At 44.9% G+C, this 18943-nt stretch overlaps 1 protein-coding gene across 4 annotated transcripts in view; it reads left to right on the top strand.

The window, feature by feature from the left end:
- The window catches only part of DOCK8 (dedicator of cytokinesis 8), a 158952-nt gene that overhangs the window by 89594 nt on the left and 50415 nt on the right, over positions 1–18943 (top strand). For 2 of the 4 annotated variants that reach the window (XM_081213508.1, XM_081213511.1), the window contains 7 exons: positions 4–99; positions 1235–1384; positions 4409–4522; positions 6571–6726; positions 8794–8922; positions 17722–17861; positions 18341–18510. In XM_081213508.1, coding sequence (XP_081069634.1) covers positions 4–99; positions 1235–1384; positions 4409–4522; positions 6571–6726; positions 8794–8922; positions 17722–17861; positions 18341–18510 — 955 coding nt within the window. The remainder of the gene's footprint in view (positions 1–3; positions 100–1234; positions 1385–4408; positions 4523–6570; positions 6727–8793; positions 8923–17721; positions 17862–18340; positions 18511–18943) is intronic. The other 2 variants (XM_081213510.1, XM_081213509.1) reach the window with 2 other exon arrangements.

Here is an 18943-nt window from a genome sequence, read left to right as displayed (position 1 = left end):
TAGCACTTCCATGAAGAGTTAGCACTTCAAATGGTAGTCAGCACTGGCATCGTGAGAGAATCTGTCTTCAAGTATGCCTGGTTCTTCTTCGAATTGTTGGTAAGATTTTATAACGGTGCTTTGTTTTCAGTAACCAGGCAAGTTCAGTGCATTCTCATTGTTGGAGGTTTTGAAGAGGCCCAGTTGAAGGAAGGTGGAGAATGCTTTAATCCTAGCATGGTTCCTTGGCCCTTGCAGCTATCGAGCCTTTCTCTGTAATCATATGAAAGTGTGAATTATGGGCAACCTATAAATGATAACAGCTTAGTCAGGGAAGGAGCTGTGGTGAGGGAATAGCTTTCAAGGAATCAGGAGCGTTTCTCCAACAGCATAGTAGAGAGTTCTTTAGGCTCTGCTTAAACTCTGGGTCACTGATAAACCTGTGAGGATTTGACTGAAAGGGAGGGAAACTGACTCAGCTGAGCTGATCACTTACACAGCAAGAAACAAAAGGAGATAAATTTAAACATGATGCCAAGTGTGTGTGGTTCATTTTTAAAACAAAACTCTGTGTCTAGTGTTACATTTAAATATGGAAACCATTCACCATGTTTGCACGCCATCATTTTGTGGGCCAGATGTATGCCACACCAGAAGATGCTTGCCTGATGGAGCAGAGCCACAACGCTAGCTTCCTGGCAGTTGTGTCACTGCAGGGGAGGCCAGGACTAATATGGTGCACCAGTGAAGTCAACTTAGCAATGCCGCTGGTGTGCCCACACAGCCCCAACCTCCCTTTCCTCCTCTCACTCAGTAATCCACTGCCATTGCAGTTCTGTCTCACTCGGCAAGCCTCTCATGTGCAGGCAAAGGCAGAAGTACAAATATAGGCCAATGTAAACATGACATCAGTTGCATGAATCCCTGCACTGATGTCTTTGTGATTTTTTTTTAATTTTAAAAAACCACCAGTATTATATTTAAATCAAGCCAGGGAGCTTGTGTATTATTGCATTATATGCAGGAATTCTGGAAATTTGGGTATTGATTCTGAGTTGATGTTTGAATACTTGACATTCCTTGCAAAGATTTTTGGTACAGATTTTAGAGGTTTTTGTCTCAGGTTTCAGGGAATGCAGGAAAAGCTTGAGGAGGGTTTCTTGAAGGGCTCCAGAATATGCTGATTTTCTCAAGTCCCCAGTTTGGCCTCATTTTAAAGCCACACATTTATTAAACAGTGCCTATTCTTTTAAAGATCAAGAGCATGGCTCAGTATGTTGATAACATGAACAAACAGGACACGCCCCGCCGAAGTAGATTTTCCAATCGCTTCAAGGATGACATCACCACTATAGTGAATGTGGTCACCTCAGAGATTGCAGCACTTTTAGTCAAACCTCAGAAGGTAATTTTCTCCCATTAATCAGCTTCATTGGATGACTACTGGCTCTAGTATTATCAAAGGCAGAGCAATTGAAAAACTTCCCTTTATCTGCTTTCTCTACTCTATCGATAAGACAGAAAGACATTCTGAAATTTGGTAGAAATGGTTTGAACACCAATAAATTGCATTCCAAGGTACAGTGGTGCCTCGCAAGACGAAATTAATTCGTTCCGCAAGTCTCTTCGTCTTGTGAGCTTTTCGTCTTGCGATGCACGGTTTCCCATAGGAATGCATTGAAAATCAATTAATGCGTTCCTAGGGAAACCGCCTTCAGACCAGGTCCGGGGACAGTCTGTCCCCGGACCTCTTCTGAAGGCTGGGGGGGGGGCAAGGGCTTTTCTTCCCACCCCCAGCATTTTAAAAAACCCCGGGACAGTGGAGGACTTCTCCGCTGTCCGGGCGATCTTAAAATGCTGGCGGGCGGCATTTTAAAATCGCACCGGACAGCGGAGGACTTCTCCGCTGTCCGGGGCGATTTAAAAGCCCCTGGGAAGGCAGGCAGGGGGGAGCAAAGACTTTCGCCCCCTGCCCGCCTTCAGAAGGTGTTCCCACCCCCCCGCCCGGCTTCGCAGCAGCGCTACGAAGCCCGGCAGCTGGGGCAGGTGCTCCCGCCCCCCCTCCCCACTTCGGAACAGCATTCCGAAGTGGGGCGGCTGGGGCAGCTGTTCCCGCCCCCCCTCCCCACTTCGGAACAGCGTTCCGAAGTGGGGCGGATGGGGCAGCTGTTTCCGCCCCCCCTCCGCACTTCGGAACAGCGTTCCGAAGTGGGGCGGATGGGGCAGCTGTTTCCGCCCCCCCTCCGCACTTCGGAACAGCGTTCCGAAGTGGGGCGGATGGGGCAGCTGTTTCCGCCCCCCCTCCGCACTTCGGAACAGCGTTCCGAAGTGGGGCGGATGGGGCAGCTGCTCCCGCCCCCCCCTCCCCACTTCGGAACAGCGTTCCGAAGTGGGGCGGATGGGGCAGCTGCTCCCGCCCCCCCTCCCCACTTCGGAACAGCGTTCCGAAGTGGGGCGGCTGGGGCAGATGTTCCCGCCCCCCCTCCCCACTTCGGAACAGCGTTCCGAAGTGGGGCGGCTGGGGCAGATGTTCCCGCCCCCCGCTTCGGAACAGCGTTTTAAAATGCTGGGGGTCGGCAGCGAACGCTCCCGACCCCCAGCATTTTAAGATCTCCCCGGGACACAGGGAGATTTTAAAATGCTGGGGGTCGGCAGCCAATGCTTCGCTCCCGCCCGCCAGCATTTTAAAATCTCCCCGGGACAGAGACTTCTCTGCTGTCCCTTGGAGATTTTAAAATGCTGGGGGTCGGCAGCGAACGCTTCGCTCCCGCCCGCCAGCATTTTAAGATCGCCCGGGGCAGGCGGGGGGAAGGCAGGCGGGGGGGAGCAAAGACTTTTGCCCCCCGCCGGCCTTCAGAAGAGGTCCTCTTCTGAAGGCCGGCTGTGGGCGAAAGTCTTTGCTCCCGACCGCCAGCATTTCCCTATGGGCTTTCGTCTTGCGATGCAAGCCCATAGGGAAATTCGTCTTGCGAAGCGCCTCCAAAACAGAAAACCCTTTCGTCTTGCGGGTTTTCCGTCTTGCGAGGCATTCGTCTTGCGGGGTACCACTGTATTTGTTTTATGAATAACTTTTGAATATGTTCCCCCCAACTATTATACTCTGATTTATGTTCTTTCATACTGCTATGTGAGCAGACCAACAAAGGTATTTTAAAATATATTCATTTTCTTACATTTACATCCTGCTTTTCTTCTGTCATGAAACCCAAGGTGGTATCTCAGGTGCTGGGCAGACCTACTTGGCTGTAGCAAGATGGTGGCTTCATGTGTTCAGAACATACCATGGGACCTAATCATTAAACGTAAATGGCATTTACATGTGCTCTGGCTTCCGTCAGTGTCCCGTTGCACCAGAAGTGGTTTATTCCTGCTGGCCAAGTGACCCGGAAAGCTGTCTGTGGACAAACGCTGACTCTCTTGGCCTGAAGCGAGAGGAGTGCCACACCCCATGGTCGCCTTTGACTGGATTTAACTGTCCCGGGGTCCTTTACCTTTACCTTTTTCACCATGGGAACTAATTATTATATAAGGCAGCCAGGTTAAGAACTTTCTATTCTTGCAGGCTTCAACAAATGTAACAGCAACAAATTTGATATGGTCTTATACAGATTTTCTGCATAATTTGTTTTCCAAAAGAGCCCTAAAGTGGCAAAGTTCCAGGGCTTCAAAATAATTTTTTATTTTAAGATGATTTTGAAATTTGAATTTTATAAGACACCAGGATTAATTTTATTGAAGGGTGGATAATAAATTATATAAAGATTACAAAACCCATGGATTTTATAACACCATTGAGATTTATTACTTCAGAGGTGGCCCAATGCATTTTACTACCTCAGGTTGAACAGAAAATGACATTTTCCTCACCACCCACACCTTCACAGGTCAAGGTTCATTGTACTCAAGGCTGGCCAAGTTATTTTGACATGAGGCAGAAAATCAGACAAGTGCTTCTCTCTGGCAGTAAAAGAAAAATAGTAGTATGTTAAACAAGGAACAAATACTGCCCATTTATGACTTTCTAACTCATCCTCACACTGCTTAATGCTAAGGCTGGCCAATGCCTTCTATTAAAATCAGTCAAGCTTTAGATTGTCAAACAGGTTTTTGCACTTTGTGTTACGTGTTACAAGTATTATCATGATTAATTGCCTTAAATGACACATTGCCATTTTCATTTCCAAATGCTAATATTAAGTTTCTTCCATGCCTGTAAAAGTGGTTGTTTCTGGGCTATTAGCTGCATGGCACTCATGTTATGTGGCTTTCCAGGTGCTTGACAAACTTGCATGGCTGGTCAAGAGGGCACTCACATAAACAATGACCTGAAAAGTCCTCTGGTTATTTTATAGGTTTCCCCCTTCAAAATATGTGTAAAAAAAAAAGCTAATTTTAAGTGTAGTAACATATTTTAATTGTTATTTTAAAGGAAAGTGAACAAGCAGAAAAGATCAACATTAGCCTAGCATTTTTCCTGTATGATCTTCTATCTCTCATGGATCGTGGATTTGTCTTTAACCTCATCAAACACTACTGCAATCAGGTAGGCCTGACTGAAACCTCCACCAGAACATGGAGCACCATCCAAGGAAGCCCCACCATGTTCAGTAGGAAGAGTGTGCCCTCCCTAGTGGGCCTAGATGGCAACCTTAGCTTCACTTCATTCCTTCATATAATTAACTTCTGTTTTAATTATACGGCTGGGACAGTTCCAGCTAATAAGCCCTATTAGCTAATTAGAGCAGGAGAATCAGTTCCTCGAACGCAATGCAACATCACAGTCATCTTGCACATGCGATGCTAATTCGTTTGGCAGAAGGCTTCTTGTTAGGCCTCCTGGTCAAAAAGCCATCTGTGAAGAGAGGTGGGGTGTCTGAACAAGTGAACACCCGGGGGGCTTCTGGACTAGTATACAAACCCATGAGGACTGTGTTATGAGGGCATGGTCTTCCTGAATGTCTGAATCAACTTTTAGTCCAGTGGGGTGGTGTCAAGCAGAGAGCAGCTCCTGCCAGAATCTGTTAGGAGACGAGTCTTTTCCCCCACTCTGACACTGATAGAGCTTAGTTCTTAGACCTTTGTCATTGAGCCACATACTGTATACACCAGGGGTCAGCAAACTTTTTCAGCAGGGGGGCTAGTCCACTGTCCCTCAGACCTTGTGGGGGGGCTGGACTATATTTTTTTGGGGGGTGGGAATGAACGAATTCCTATGCCCCACAAATAATCCAGAGATGCATTTTAAATAAAAGCACACATTCTACACATGTAAAAACACACTGGTTCCCAGGCAGTCCATGGGCCAGATTTAGAAGGCAATTGGGCTGGATCACCTTGGAGAGCCCTGCCTCTCCTCTCACGCACAACGTGCTTACTCTGGAGTAGTTCAGGGACCACAGGCCCCCCTGGGCAAGGTGGCACTTAGCAGAGCCTTCTTTCCTATTGGGCTTACTGGCTCGTTGCACCAGAGCGCTGGCCTCTCAGCGAGTGGGGGAGCTGTGCGGCTTTTCCAGCGGCCTCCCCTTTCCCTGCACACCCGCCAGCTGTGCCCCGTCAAGCATATGGCTGGTGGGTGTGCAGCTTCCTTCCCAAGCCTCCGCAGAGGCTTGGGAAAAGGTCGACAACAATGGGAAAGGGGGGTGGTGCCGGCCGGAGGGATCTTTGCACCACGGTGCCAGATATGCTTAAGATGGCCCTGGCACTGAGAGACTCCTCTCACCCTCGCTGGGCTAGGGACTTTTGGGGGATAGGGGAGCAGGCTTTCTCTTCCACATGCCTCCTTGCCCCCTTCAATGCTACAGATTTCCATCTGCTTGTAAGTTACAATGTCATTCATGGTTTTGGCAATCCTAATTTAAAATATTGATTTCTTAATTTGGGATTCAAAAAAATAGGGGTCATCTTATGCATGGGGTGTCTTATACATGGAAAAATATGGTATTTTGTTTTTATACTTTTGTGCAAAGAAAGCTAAAGTTCTCTCATCAACTTCCTGTATCCAAAATAAAGTGGATGAAAAACACTTTAATGTTTGCTGGTGTAATGCAGTTGTGTGAAGGGCCTTTGGACTCTATGTGTTTACTTTGTTGTTGGTAACAATTGCAAGTGTTATTTTTAATTTCACAAGCAAGGAAACTACTTTCCAGTCAAATTTGCTAAAGCATTGCATTAGTGGAAAGTCGGTCAAGTGATAAAACATTATTGCTAGCAAAGAACATCAAACCATTAGATTCTAATGGATGGAAACTTACAAGAGAGAGCTGTTTGACAGTGGAATTTGCTGCCAAGGAGTGTGGTGGAGTCTCCTTCTTTGGAGGTCTTTAAGCAGAGGCTTGACAACCATATGGCAGGAGTGCTCTGATGGTGTTTCCTGCTTGGCAGGGGGTTGGACTCGATGGCCCTTGTGGTCTCTTCCAATTCTATGATTCTATGATTCTAAGATGCAAGTATTAAAAGGAGTAGTTTACAGTATTTGATGCTCCTTCATTATTTTTATTAAACAAAAAATTATGCTAAAGTGAGGCAGGGTATTTCTTTCTGTTTATACAATTATTCACTCTAGTCATGTTTTCCTTTGTAATTTTTTTTCAGTTGTCAAATAAACTTAATACTCTTCCAACACTGATTTCCATGAGGCTGGAGTTTCTCCAAATTCTCTGCAGTCATGAACATTACCTCAATTTGAATCTCTTCTTTATGACTTCAGGATCTGCTCCAACATCTCCCTCTCCTTCTCTGTCATCTCAGGTAAGTGCCCACTCCTATAGTTTGCTATGTGTGATGAAAGTATGAGTAAACATCTACCGGGTAGTGTTATGAATTTGGGGTGTTAAGCTGTGTGCTAGACTCTTCTAATTCCTGGATCCAGCAAGTGTTAGAATTTAACCAAGGATTCTAATTCTTGGAATAGCCAGGGTAATCTCCTGGTAAGCTTATAGCCTGGGTGATAGCCTGGGATCCATTAAGGGGGGGTTGGTGCAAGATGGCAAATGGGGGCGGCACCTCCCTTAGCAGATAAGGTCAGAGTTTGGAGTAGAGTTAGTAGTGATATGACCTAGAAGTAAAGCAGCAAACTGAAGAAATAGTCTGTTTGAATCCAAGGCTTGAGCTATGGGAGAAACAAGACCCTTTTGGGGTGTTAATGTTGTGAGCCATCATAGGCTATCATAGCCATCATAGGTATACGTGTGTAAATAAACCATATATCATAAAGACACCACAGTCGCCACCATGCCTCATTTCCAAAGGAAACACGAACCCTGGGTGAGTGCCTGGAAGCCCTGGAATCTCACACTGCTTGCTGATTGGGGTGGCAGGCAATACTATAATGGTAAACAGATGGTCAGCTTGTTGTTTTTATTGGTTCATTCTTAGCAGAAATGGCTCAATTGGTGAAGCCACAGCTCTACATTTCTGTTCATGTAGTCACTGCCACATACCAGGAGAGGGAGAGATGGTGGAGAGGTTTGGAGCTGCTCAGGTGTTCTGGCAGGAGCACCAGATTGGCTCCATTGTTGTTCCCTCACAGCCAGGTCCAGAGGGGGTGCTGCCCATCCTGGGTGTCATCCTTGAGGGGTGTGACAAAATGGCGCACCGCGGGGGGCAGCACTTACCGCAGGGCCTGGCCTGCAGCGCGCCCAAGTCACGCTTCTTCTCTCCTGGGAGTGATACAGTGGCTCGGGCCCCGTGCTGCCCAAAACAGCAGTGTGGGCCTTGCGCCCACCAGGCGAACTCCGTGGGCAGGTCTCTGTGCCACCCCCCTGGGCAGACCACAGTGCCCCCGTGGGCGGATCGCCCCACCCCCTGCCGCTCCAGGTACCGGAGCAGCTAGCTACGACTCTGCTCACAGTCCCAACCTCTCCAACACTCATCCCTCCCCCAGTGACTCTGTAGACAAGAGGCCAGATGTGGCGCTGCCCTCCCCCACTGGCCACTACTGATTTGTGCAGAGAATAAAAAGGTTTCACAGTTTAGCCTTGTCTGAAATGCAAGTTCTGTAGCTTTTCAAGCAGGAGAGCTGTTACCAGTTCTAGAACTGCCAGGTCATTCTACATCAGTTCAACGCGGTCATGCCACCCACCATCTCGGATTTTGATGAAACTTGGTGTATGCCCTTCCCTTATGGTTGAAAGAAACCCCCTTAAATTTTCCCCCTCTTTCTCAAACAGTTTAAATTTTATAGCACTTCAAACTTTCTTGGAATCTGTGTTTCTGTCCCTCTTGAGATCCTCGGCCTTGTATACATTTTATTTTTTTTCTCCATAACCAATGATCAGATCTCTTTGAAATTTTATGCAAAGCTCAATAACATGCTGAGAATTTCAGGAAAAAGTACACCAGAACTCAAAAGATTTTATAAATGCCTTAAAAAATTATAAATGTAGTTTTTTTGGTGGGAAAACTAGGTTCAGGAAACCTAAATTTTCAGCATGTGGGCATGATGAAATCAAAAGTTTTTTGATGATGAAAATTATTGCAAAGACATGATATTTCTCAACAAAGAATGAAATTTATGGGTTTTTTAATGTATTGTAACAGAATTTTACATTTTTTGGACATCATGTGGGGAAAATTGCTACTGGGTACAACTTTCGTACTGTAGCCTTTTCAGGCTTTGCCTTCGGGTGGGAAGAACATTGCGCCCAGGAAGGGAAGTGGGAGTCAAACAGACACTCAAGGGTTAATTTCAGAGAAAGAGCTTTATTGCTGGTAGAAGGAGCAAGCGTGATAATTCACAAGCTTAGCACAAGTTTTACAGCCATTGCACAGAGTATATATTCCCTCCAGTTCCCTCCCCTTTCTCCCCCTCCTCAGGAGCCCTGCCTCATGAGTTTTCCTGAGCATACACAGAAACTCCTGTCTTGGGACTCCTGGCACCCTTCCCAGGAAAAAGGGGGGTTGAGAAGCCTGTGTGTCAGCGTGTCCGAAATTTGTTGCAACTGGGTGAGACAAGACTCAGTTCTCATGCCTGCTTCTGCTTGGCATTGACAAAGCCATTCATTAGCTTTGAAGCTTTCTTGTACTGATAAAAATATCGTTTTGCTTATGTAGCAGCATCTTGTGAGAAAGCAGAGAAAAGCTGAAGCTGTAGATTTTAGAAGAGAGAAAGGGGAAATTTGGTTTTGAGGCCTGCGGTGACTTCGGGCCTAGGTGGGGTCACCTGTCCTCACCTCCTTCATTACAATCCATAGCTGTGATAGAAAAAAATTAATGAAACAAAGTTGTTCATCTTAAAATTTAAAATAATATTGGTTATTATAGGTTTGTTTTTTTCTGAAAGTGCAGATTTGTTTTTTGTTTTGTGGTATTTAAAATTATGAAAATTGAAGACTGGAGTATATTTACGCAATGTTTAAAGGATACAGTGGTGCCTCGCAAGACAAAATTAATTCATTCCGCGAGTTTTTCCGTCTAGCAAATTTTTCGACTTGCGAAGCATGGTGTCGGGAAAGTTTTGGAAAAGCTTCAAAAATCACCAAAAACCTTAAAAAAGGCTACCACACCGCGTTCTATGAGTTGCTCCTCGAAGTCAAGTTGCAACTGTATTAACGGTGTTAAGAAAAAGGAAACAAACTTGCAAAAAAACGCAAGATGTTTTCGTCTTGCGAAGCAAGCCCATAGGGAAATTCGTCTTGCGAAGCAGCTCAAAAACTGCAAAACCCTTTCATCTAGCGAGTTTTTCGTCTTGTGAGGCATTCGTTGTCAGGGAAGAGTTAGAGTTAGAAGATTCCAGTTTCCCAGAGGGAGAAAGCATTCCCCAAGGGGGGGAGGAGAGCAGTGAATTGAAGAGAAGAGAGCAACAGGGAGGGACCGGCTGTTCACAGGAAAGGCAAGAGTTAAGTCCTATCTCAGATTGGGAGGAGGGGAGATCCAAGCCAGCTCTAGCCAGGAGGGTAGGAAAAAGAGCGGGAAAGCGAAGGGAAGGGCGCCTTCGCCATTTTGAGGGTGGCTGGTCACGGAGAAGCAGAAGGTATCTGAAAGAAGTGACTCTGAGGAAGAATATTTAAGAAACGTTTATAAGATTGTTTTGTTAATACGCAATAAAAAGTTATAAAAGAACAAGAAGCGTTTGTGTGGTGATCTGAAGAGGACAACGACCAGTCCTGACAGAATACCTTCTGCTCTGCGCCTCTTCACTATAAGTAAAGAAGGAGAAGCCAAAATGGAGGGAGCTGTGGCGCCAGTTGGGCAAAGAGAAACCCCAGGGCTCCAGCTAACATTACAGGACTTATGGCAACAGAACTTACAGTTGAAAAGTCAAATCAACATACTATCAGCAGCATTGGGAGAACATAGAGCCATGTTGCAAGCGACGCAGGGAAACAGAGTGAGTAAAACATTTACTGTACGTCCGCGTAGCTTCAAGGGAGAAAGCTCTGAATACATGGCTTTCAAGACAGAAATTTCTTACATAATAGAGATAAAGGATAAAGAATTTCAATCTGAGCAAGAGAAGGTTGCTTATGTGATTAATTTCTTGGAAGGGAAGGCTAAGGACTGTGTTATACCCCTAATATCTAGGAGGGATGCTGCCCTAGGAAATCTACAAATTTTTCTGCAGTATCTAGACACGATTTTCTTAGACCCTGCACATGAAACAACCACAGCTAGGCAGCTGTTGAGAATGAGACAAGGAAAGGACACTGTGGGAGTTTATTGGTCCAACTTTAGTTTGCTGGTGCAGAAATTCCCCAACAGTTGCAGCCCTTTTTAGGGAAGGACTGAATAATGAGATTTTAGACCAATTGGCCCAAATGCCAGAACCCAGTTCCTTGGACTCTCTGGTCCGAACGTGCCTGCAATTGAGCCTACGCGTGGAACGGAGGGCTAGTGAAAAGAAGGAACAATGGTGGCGGGAAAAGAATATTATCGAAAGTACAGAGAGCAGAGTGGGCAACGTGCCAGGACGACAGCGGCCAGAGCTCATGGAATTAGGAGCAGCCAGACCCCTCCCAGTGACTACCACTTCCATAGTAAGAGGAAATGCAGGGAGAGGAAGAGACACAAGACATTGCTTCGTCTGTGGAAAACCAGGGCATCTAGCACGACAATGTCACAATCGTAAAGGATGGGAGTCTCTATCTGGAGCAGACATGAGAGAAGAAAATTGCCCGAAGGAACTGCATCAGGGAAATGAATGTCCCCGGCTGGAAATGGGAGCTTGCAGCTGGGTGGAGGAGCAATAGAAGGCTCTCACGCGGAACCACCTATCCCAGGACTAATGGTGAAGGTGCAACTACAACTACCCAATGGACATAGGGTCCAGGTAGAGGCGCTGTTAGACTCAGGAGCGTCAGCAGATTTCATAGACCAGAAATTGGTACAGGAACACAAAATCGCTTTGTTACCTTTGAATTTCCCACTGCGAGTGAAAACAGTCAATGGCAGACCGCTACTGTCAGGAGAAGTGACTTATGAGACTCCACCAATGAGAATGGATATGGGTCATCACTCAGAGACCAGGGCATTTCATGTGACCAAACTAGCTGGGCACCAGATGGTGCTGGGCATGAGTTGGCTCAATCGTCACAATCCGGTGATTGCCTGGCATCAAAGGTCTTTGGTTTTTGGTTCAATCTATTGTATGACACATTGTTTGGGGCAAAAGGGAAAAATCTCAGTGGAAGTAATGGGAACAGAGGTGGAAGGGAAGTTGATAGGGAATGAAAGTGAGATTCCGTCACAATATATTGCTTATCGGGATGTTTTTTGTGAAAAAGAAGCGGATAAACTTCCGCCACATAGGCCCTATGATTGCAAGATAGATCTGGTCCCTGGAGCACAGTTGCCACCAAGCAAGATATATGCCATGTCGGAAGTAGAATCTGCAGCATTGAGGGAGTTCCTGCAAAAGAATTTGCAGAGAGGTTTTATTAGAGAGTCCACGGCCTCGGGGGGTGCTCCTGTCTTTTTTGTCAAAAAGAAAGGGGAGGAAGGGGCACCGAGATTAGTATGTGACTTCAGAATCCTTAACAGTCAAATGAAGCCTCGCGTGTGCCCACTGCCACGTATTGATGACCTCTTAGAAAGAGTAAGGTCAGCCAAAGTCTTTACTAAGCTTGATCTACGAGGAGCATATAATCTGATAAGGGTCAGAGAAGGGGATGAGTGGAAAACCAGTTTTTGTACTAAGTATGGTGCATTTGAATTCTTAGTAATGCCTTTTGGCTTACAAAATGGCTCAGGGGTATTTCAAACCTTCATCAATCACATCTTAGCAGGTATACTGGATCAGTTCTGTGTCTCTTATTTAGATGACCTCTTAATATATAGTGAAAGTATGGAGGAACACGTAAAACATGTCACGCAGGTGTTAGAGAGATTGAGGAACAACAGGTTATATGTGAAGTTAGAGAAGTGTAAGTTGCACACACAAAAGGTGGAGTTCCTGGGATATTGCATTTCCCACAAAGGGGTGCACATGGACCCCAGTAAAGTTCAGGCAGTGGTGGAATGGGAGGCACCTAAAACTAAGAAAGATCTACAGAGGTTTTTAGGATTTGCTAATTTCTATCGTAAATTCATAGGTAATTACTCCAAAATCACAACGCCACTGACTGATTGTCTAAGAGGCAAGGGCCCATTCAGATGGTCTGAGGAAGCACAGAAGGCCTTTGATAAATTAAAGGCGGTGTTTGCTTCAGAAAAATATCTTATGCACCTAGATCCAAGTAAACGTATGAAGGTAGAAACTGATGCCTCTGATAGGGCTATTGGGGCCATTCTGCTGCAACAGGACAAGGAAGGGGACTGGAGATCCTGTGCTTTCTACTCTAGAAAATTAAATCAATCAGAACAAAACTACACCATATTTGATAAGGAACTTTTAGCTGTGCATGCTGCCTTTAAAGTGTGGAGACATTTTTTGGAAGGGGCATCACATCAAATGGTGGTACAAACAGATCATAAGAATTTAGAGTATTGGAGAACTGCTAGACAGCTAAACCAAAGGCAAATTAGGTGGGCCGAGTTTTTTGCTGGGTTTAATTTTAGGATTGAGTACATACCTGGGCATCAAAATGTCCGTGCAGACGCGCTATCGCGCAAACCCGAGTATATGGAAGGGGAAGCACCTCCCAAGTTGCGAGAAATGCTGAGATCAGATCAGTGGGGGTGTGCAGCCGTAGTAGTGGACGGCAGGGAATTCCAGCAATGGACAGTAACAGATGAGTTTGCACAAAAGAAAATGGAGGAACTGAGAAAAGGTAGAGGGGAAGAGGAAGGTTTCAAGGGAAAAGGTGGATTGTTGTACAGGAGAGGGATGCTGTATGTACCTGCAGGTGAATTAAGAGGTAAAGTGTTGAGGCAACATCATGATAACCCGACTGCAGGACATTTTGGTAGAGAAAAAACCCTGTATCAGATAACACGGCAGTTCTGGTGGCCAAAGTTGAGGGAGGAGGTAACGCAATATGTAAGAGGTTGTGAAGTATGTCAACGAGTTAAGGCACCTAGAGCAGCTCCCGCAGGGTTGTTGCAACCTATGCCCACGCCGGGAAGGCCTTGGGATGTGGTGTCTATGGATTTTATAACGGATCTACCATCATCGCATAGGCAAACAGTGATCTTTGTGGTGGTTGACATGCTAACCAAGATGGCGCATTTCATACCATGTGCCAAAATTCCGACCGCGCAGGAAACTGCAAAGATGTGTTTAGATATTTTTAGGTTGCATGGTATGCCATCACAAATCATTTCAGATAGAGGGGCCCAATTTACATCACAATTTTGGAGAAGGTTAATGCAGTTACTAGATGTGGAGCTAAGCCTCACGTCGGCGAGACACCCGCAAACCAATGGGGAAGCTGAAAGAACGAATGCAACACTACAACAATATCTGAGGTGTTATGCTGGTTGTCAGCAGAGCGGGTGGTTAGAGAAGTTGAGTCTAGCAGAGTTTGCGTATAATAATGCACTGCATGTGTCTACGGGCAGAGCCCCATTTGTGGCAAACTATGGCTTGCACCCAAGGGCATTCCCAGGTCAAGAGGAGCAGTTAGCAGTACCAGCAGCAGAACAAATGATAGAGGAGTTGAGGTGCATTCATGAGATATTAAAAGAGGATTTGGAAGAAGCTAAAGAGGCTTACAAGAGAGCTGCAGACAAGCACCGGCGCGTTGGGGAAGAAATCCAAGTAGGGAGCTGGGTATTGCTGTCTACCAAGGGACTACCAATACGAGGGAGGTGTAAAAAGCTAGAACCAAGGAGATTGGGACGTTTCCAAGTAAAGGCTCAAATTAACCCAGTTGCTTTCAAGCTTCATTTACCTGAAAATATGAGAATACACCCTGTATTTCATAGATCTTTATTGTCAGTGTTTGTACCAGCGCATAAGTATCAAATTTCAAGGGAACCACCTCCTTTTCCCACCATGATGGGGGAAGAGGAGGCTGAAGTGGAAGAGATATTAGACTCGAGAATAAGTAGGAGGAAATTACAGTATTTGGTTGCATGGAAAGGGTTAGATGAGTCTGAGAACTCATGGGAACCAACAGAAAAAATTAACGTTCCGGAATCGCAGAGAGAATTTCATAGAAAATATCCCCACAAGCCAAAACCCCATAACTGGCATCTTCAAGAAATTTTTGAAAAGACAGATAGCGAGGAAGAGGAGTTCATAGGGTTCGGTCCTTCAGAAACAGAGGAGAGCGAGGAGGAGGAAGGGGGGCTTAGGGGAGGGGGTGATGTCAGGGAAGAGTTAGAGTTAGAAGATTCCAGTTTCCCAGAGGGAGAAAGCATTCCCCAAGGGGGGGAGGAGAGCAGTGAATTGAAGAGAAGAGAGCAACAGGGAGGGACCTGCTGTTCCCAGGAAAGGCAAGGCTTCAGTTCTAGCTCAGATTCGGAGGAAGGGAGATATAAGCCAGCTCTAGTGAGGAGGGTAGGAAAAAGAGTGGGAAAGCGAAGGGAAGGGCGCCTTCGCCATTTTGAGAGTGGCTGGTCATGGAGAAGCAGAGCTCAGAAGGTATCTGAAAGAAGTGACTCTGAGGAATAATATTTAAGAACCGTTTATAAGAATGTTTTGTTAATACGCAATAAAAAGTTATAAAAGAACAAGAAGCGTTTGTGTGGTGATCTGAAGAGGACAACGACCAGTCCTGACATTCGTCTTGCGGGGCACCACTGTAATTGTAATCAATTAACAAATCTAGCAGTATTGGAAAAAGTCTTGTAATGTTTACAATTAGTACCTTTTTACTTTTATTTAAAGATTGAGCTAAATTTAAAAAGAAAGTGTAAATTTAAAAAAATTTATAAATGCGAGGATATATTTTGAAAGCCATGGGTGGGATGGAGGGAAGTTGCTAAGCTTCCCTCCATCAAATGAGCAAAAAATTAATAGAAGGAATAATTTGATTGTATTTGAATATATAAAATGGAAATGCAATGAAATATTTTTAAAGAATTACGAAAAGTGGCTATATTGTGAAATAATAATAAAAAATCGGTCAGAAACTTTAAATGCCGACAAGTAAGGTAATAAAACCTAGCAAGAGAAAGATTAAAAGAATTTAAAATTATGCATTATATTCAATTATGCAACATTACATGATCCCCAATTTGTTTTTCAGAATATTATTGCATACAAAGACATGTCTATCTTGTGGGGGGGGGGGAATGATGTTTGCATGCCAACTTGAAATAATAGATGCATGGAGACTTTTTAACATTTATGTTAAATATATTCAGGCGCAATTCACAATGAGGCAGTTTTATGACAGCAGATGTGTCAATAAGGACAACAATTAAACTAAAGTAAAAAATTACCATAACAGATTATGCTATTATCACAGTTGATTACGTTACAAGTTCAATGCTCCTCAGTTTCTTTGCTGTAGCCTCGGTATCACCTGTAAGTTTTTCATTTTTTCTTCCATCAAGTATGATCATTTTTGGTACTTTGGAATGATATCGGAGATTAATCAAGATGAGGGAGATGTTTTGGTTAAGTTTATTCACCCAAATGGACCTTCACCTTCATTCTAGCCGTGACGATTCTTGTGCAATACCATTTCCTCATATGGTTGGTATTGTACAACGCCCCCCCCCCCCAGACAATAACTGGCAGAAGATACTTCTTTCCCAACGAGTGTATGGTTCTCTCCGTTTGTAGTGATTAGACTAGACCAAAACCAGGCCTCAGATTTTGTGCTGCCCTACAGCCAAGTAAACTGAGCTTCCATGGGTAGATAGTCTTAAGATCCCCTAGGTCTCCATAACAACAACAACAACAACAATTTTATTATTTGTACCTTGCCCATCTGATAGGGTTGCCCCAGCTACTCTGGCCCTTTGCTTGGTTCCCTGTTCAGCAGGGTTAGAGATAGGAAAGTAGCTATTCAAGGCAACTCTTTCTGCTAAGTAAGGACACCATCTCCTTTTGCATTTAAGAATGACTTACAAAGTGAACTTACTGAAGTCAGCAGTGCCTTCTGCTAGAATTGCATGATTTAATACTGCAGCTGGCTACCAGCTGAACAATTCTGGTCTCCTTGCAGAACTTCTGCCAGCTTGGGGCATGCCTGCACGACAGCTAAAAGATGTAGTCCCTGCTTTCTGCAGTATTGGCTAATATGGATTGTTGTGTGATGATCCATTGCCTTTCTGTACAGTCATACCTCTTGTTGCATTCGCTTCAAGTTGCAGCTTTTCAGGTTGCAAGCACAGTAAACCCAGAAGTGTATACTTCCGGGTTTCGCCGCACACACAGAAGCGTTCTGCACGATTTGCACGTGCGCGGAAGAGCTCTATCACGCTCCACACTTGCTCAGAAGCACCAATCTAGTTGCAGACTTTTCGGGGTGCAAATGGCTCAACTTAGATTTCTCCAGATGATTTGTATTGATCTAGAGCAGGGATGGGGAACCTGTAGCCCTCCGAATGATGCTGGAATACAGCTTTCACCAGCCTTGGCCATTGGTTATGCTGTCTGGTGCTGATGGGAATCCTCCCTTCTGAGGCATGTGGAATAAAACTAAGACTCAGGAGGTGGATGCTGTCTGGCAGTGCTGCCCCATGGACTGGTTATAAGTAAAAGGGCAGGCAGGTGAAGGGCTGGATGAATGCAAACTGGTATTCATTTGGTAGGGCAGTTCCCCATTTGCCCTAGTAGACCTGCCAACACTGCTAATAGCTGAATCAAGCAGCCTTGGCTCGCTTGTTGCCCTGTGAGGATATGGGAACTACACACCTAAGACCTATTTCATCTTTTGCACAGTAGCCGATTTCCATGAGTGAATTCTCATGGTAAATGCATGGACTGACCTCCTAAATGTCCAGGAACACCCACTGGAAAGCTCCAATTGGCTGCAGTGGCTAATGGGGCATGAAAATAATAAAAATAAGACAAATTTCATACATATAAATTATTATGTAAACTTTAAAGTCTACAGTTGGGCATGTCCTGTAAAACATCACAAAAACATGACAAATTTTTGCATTCTCAGGGTTCTTCATCAGAATACAGAGAAAGGAGGGACAGACCTGAGTTCATGAGTGCCCCATCGTGGTAAAACAAAATGAAATGAGTTGAGAGCAATGATGTGGACCTTTGTTGAGCTGGACAGTTTTATGCTGATGCTATTTTTTGAAAAGATTTAAAGATCTTATAAGGAGCAATATTTTCAACAAATATTTTAAGTACTTAAAGAATGTTCAATAGTGTGATAATGGCGAGGGCAGCTCTGTTACTACATTTATGCATTTGAATTGAATGCAAGCACCGCCTTTTTTTTTCTTTTGCAGAATTCAAGCTCCTGCTCAAGTTTCCAAGATCACAAATTTGCCAACATGTTTGACCTGACGGCAGAATATCGGCAGCAACACTTCCTAACAGGGTTACTCTTCACTGAACTGGCAGCTGCCCTGGACACAGAAGCAGAAGGGTAGGTTTTGTTTCTTCTTCTTTTTCCGGAGACCTGACTATGTGAGCAGATTATAGGAGTTGACAGTGCCAAATTTTACGCTGCCCATAATATTCCTTGCGCTGAGTCCTTCTTTCTTACTGCACTCTGGGTGATAGTTCGCTAGCAGCTGAAGGGCAGAACTACGTGTGACCTTGAGTGCAGTCCCACTCCACCTGCAAACTGCCAGTGAGGAGGTGAGATCCAAATCAGTACCCTAGTGTGAGGGGTGGGGAGTTTAACCATTTGCCCCGCTGACTGCACTCTGAATCTGGATTGTGTCCTCTCTCCAAAGGGGACTGCAATTTACATTGCAAAAAAAGAAGCCCATTCAATTAACATACCATGTCAATTAATATCATATGTTATTTTCATCTTTGGCTATCGCTTGAAGCCTGCTTAATCCATACTGTCAACATATGCATCAGTCACAAGCGTTGTTCTCTTGTTTGTGCTGACAGAATAAGCAAAGTGCAAAGGAAAGCTGTCAGTGCCATCCACAGCCTGCTGAGCACCCACGACTTGGACAAATCCTGCTTGAAACCAGAAGTGAAAGTGAAAGTTGCTGCCCTTTATCTGCCCCTGGTTGGAATAATTTTGGATGCACTTCCACAGTTACATGACTTTACAGGCAAGATAAGTTTGTTGTTGTTGTTGTTGCTGTTGTTAAAGTACCTAACATTTTCAAACTGTTGCACAAAGATTTTAAAAAGGCTTACAAGCTAACAGACTAGGAAGGAATTGCTGTTTTGGTCAAACTTCAGAGATCATGTATTTTGTCGTCCCCCCCCCCCATGACATCACGGGGTGTGGGACGAATGCCTCGCAAGATGAAAAACGTGCAAGACGAAAGAGTTTTCTGTTTTTTTAGTCATTCCGCAAGACGAATTTCCCTATGGGCTTGCTTCGCAAGATGAAACGTCTTGCGAGTTCTTGCGAGTTTGTTTCCTTTTTCTTAAAGCCGCTAAGCCGTTAATAGCCGCTAAGCCGCTAATAGCCGTGCTTCGCAAGACGAAAAAACTGCAAGATGAAGAGACTCGCGGAACGGATTAATTTCGTCTTGC

Source organism: Podarcis bocagei (genome assembly GCF_964188305.1).
Source record: "Podarcis bocagei genome assembly, chromosome: 11".
Classification (NCBI taxonomy): domain Eukaryota; kingdom Metazoa; phylum Chordata; class Lepidosauria; order Squamata; family Lacertidae; genus Podarcis; species Podarcis bocagei.
This window is presented reverse-complemented; position numbering and strand designations above follow the sequence as displayed.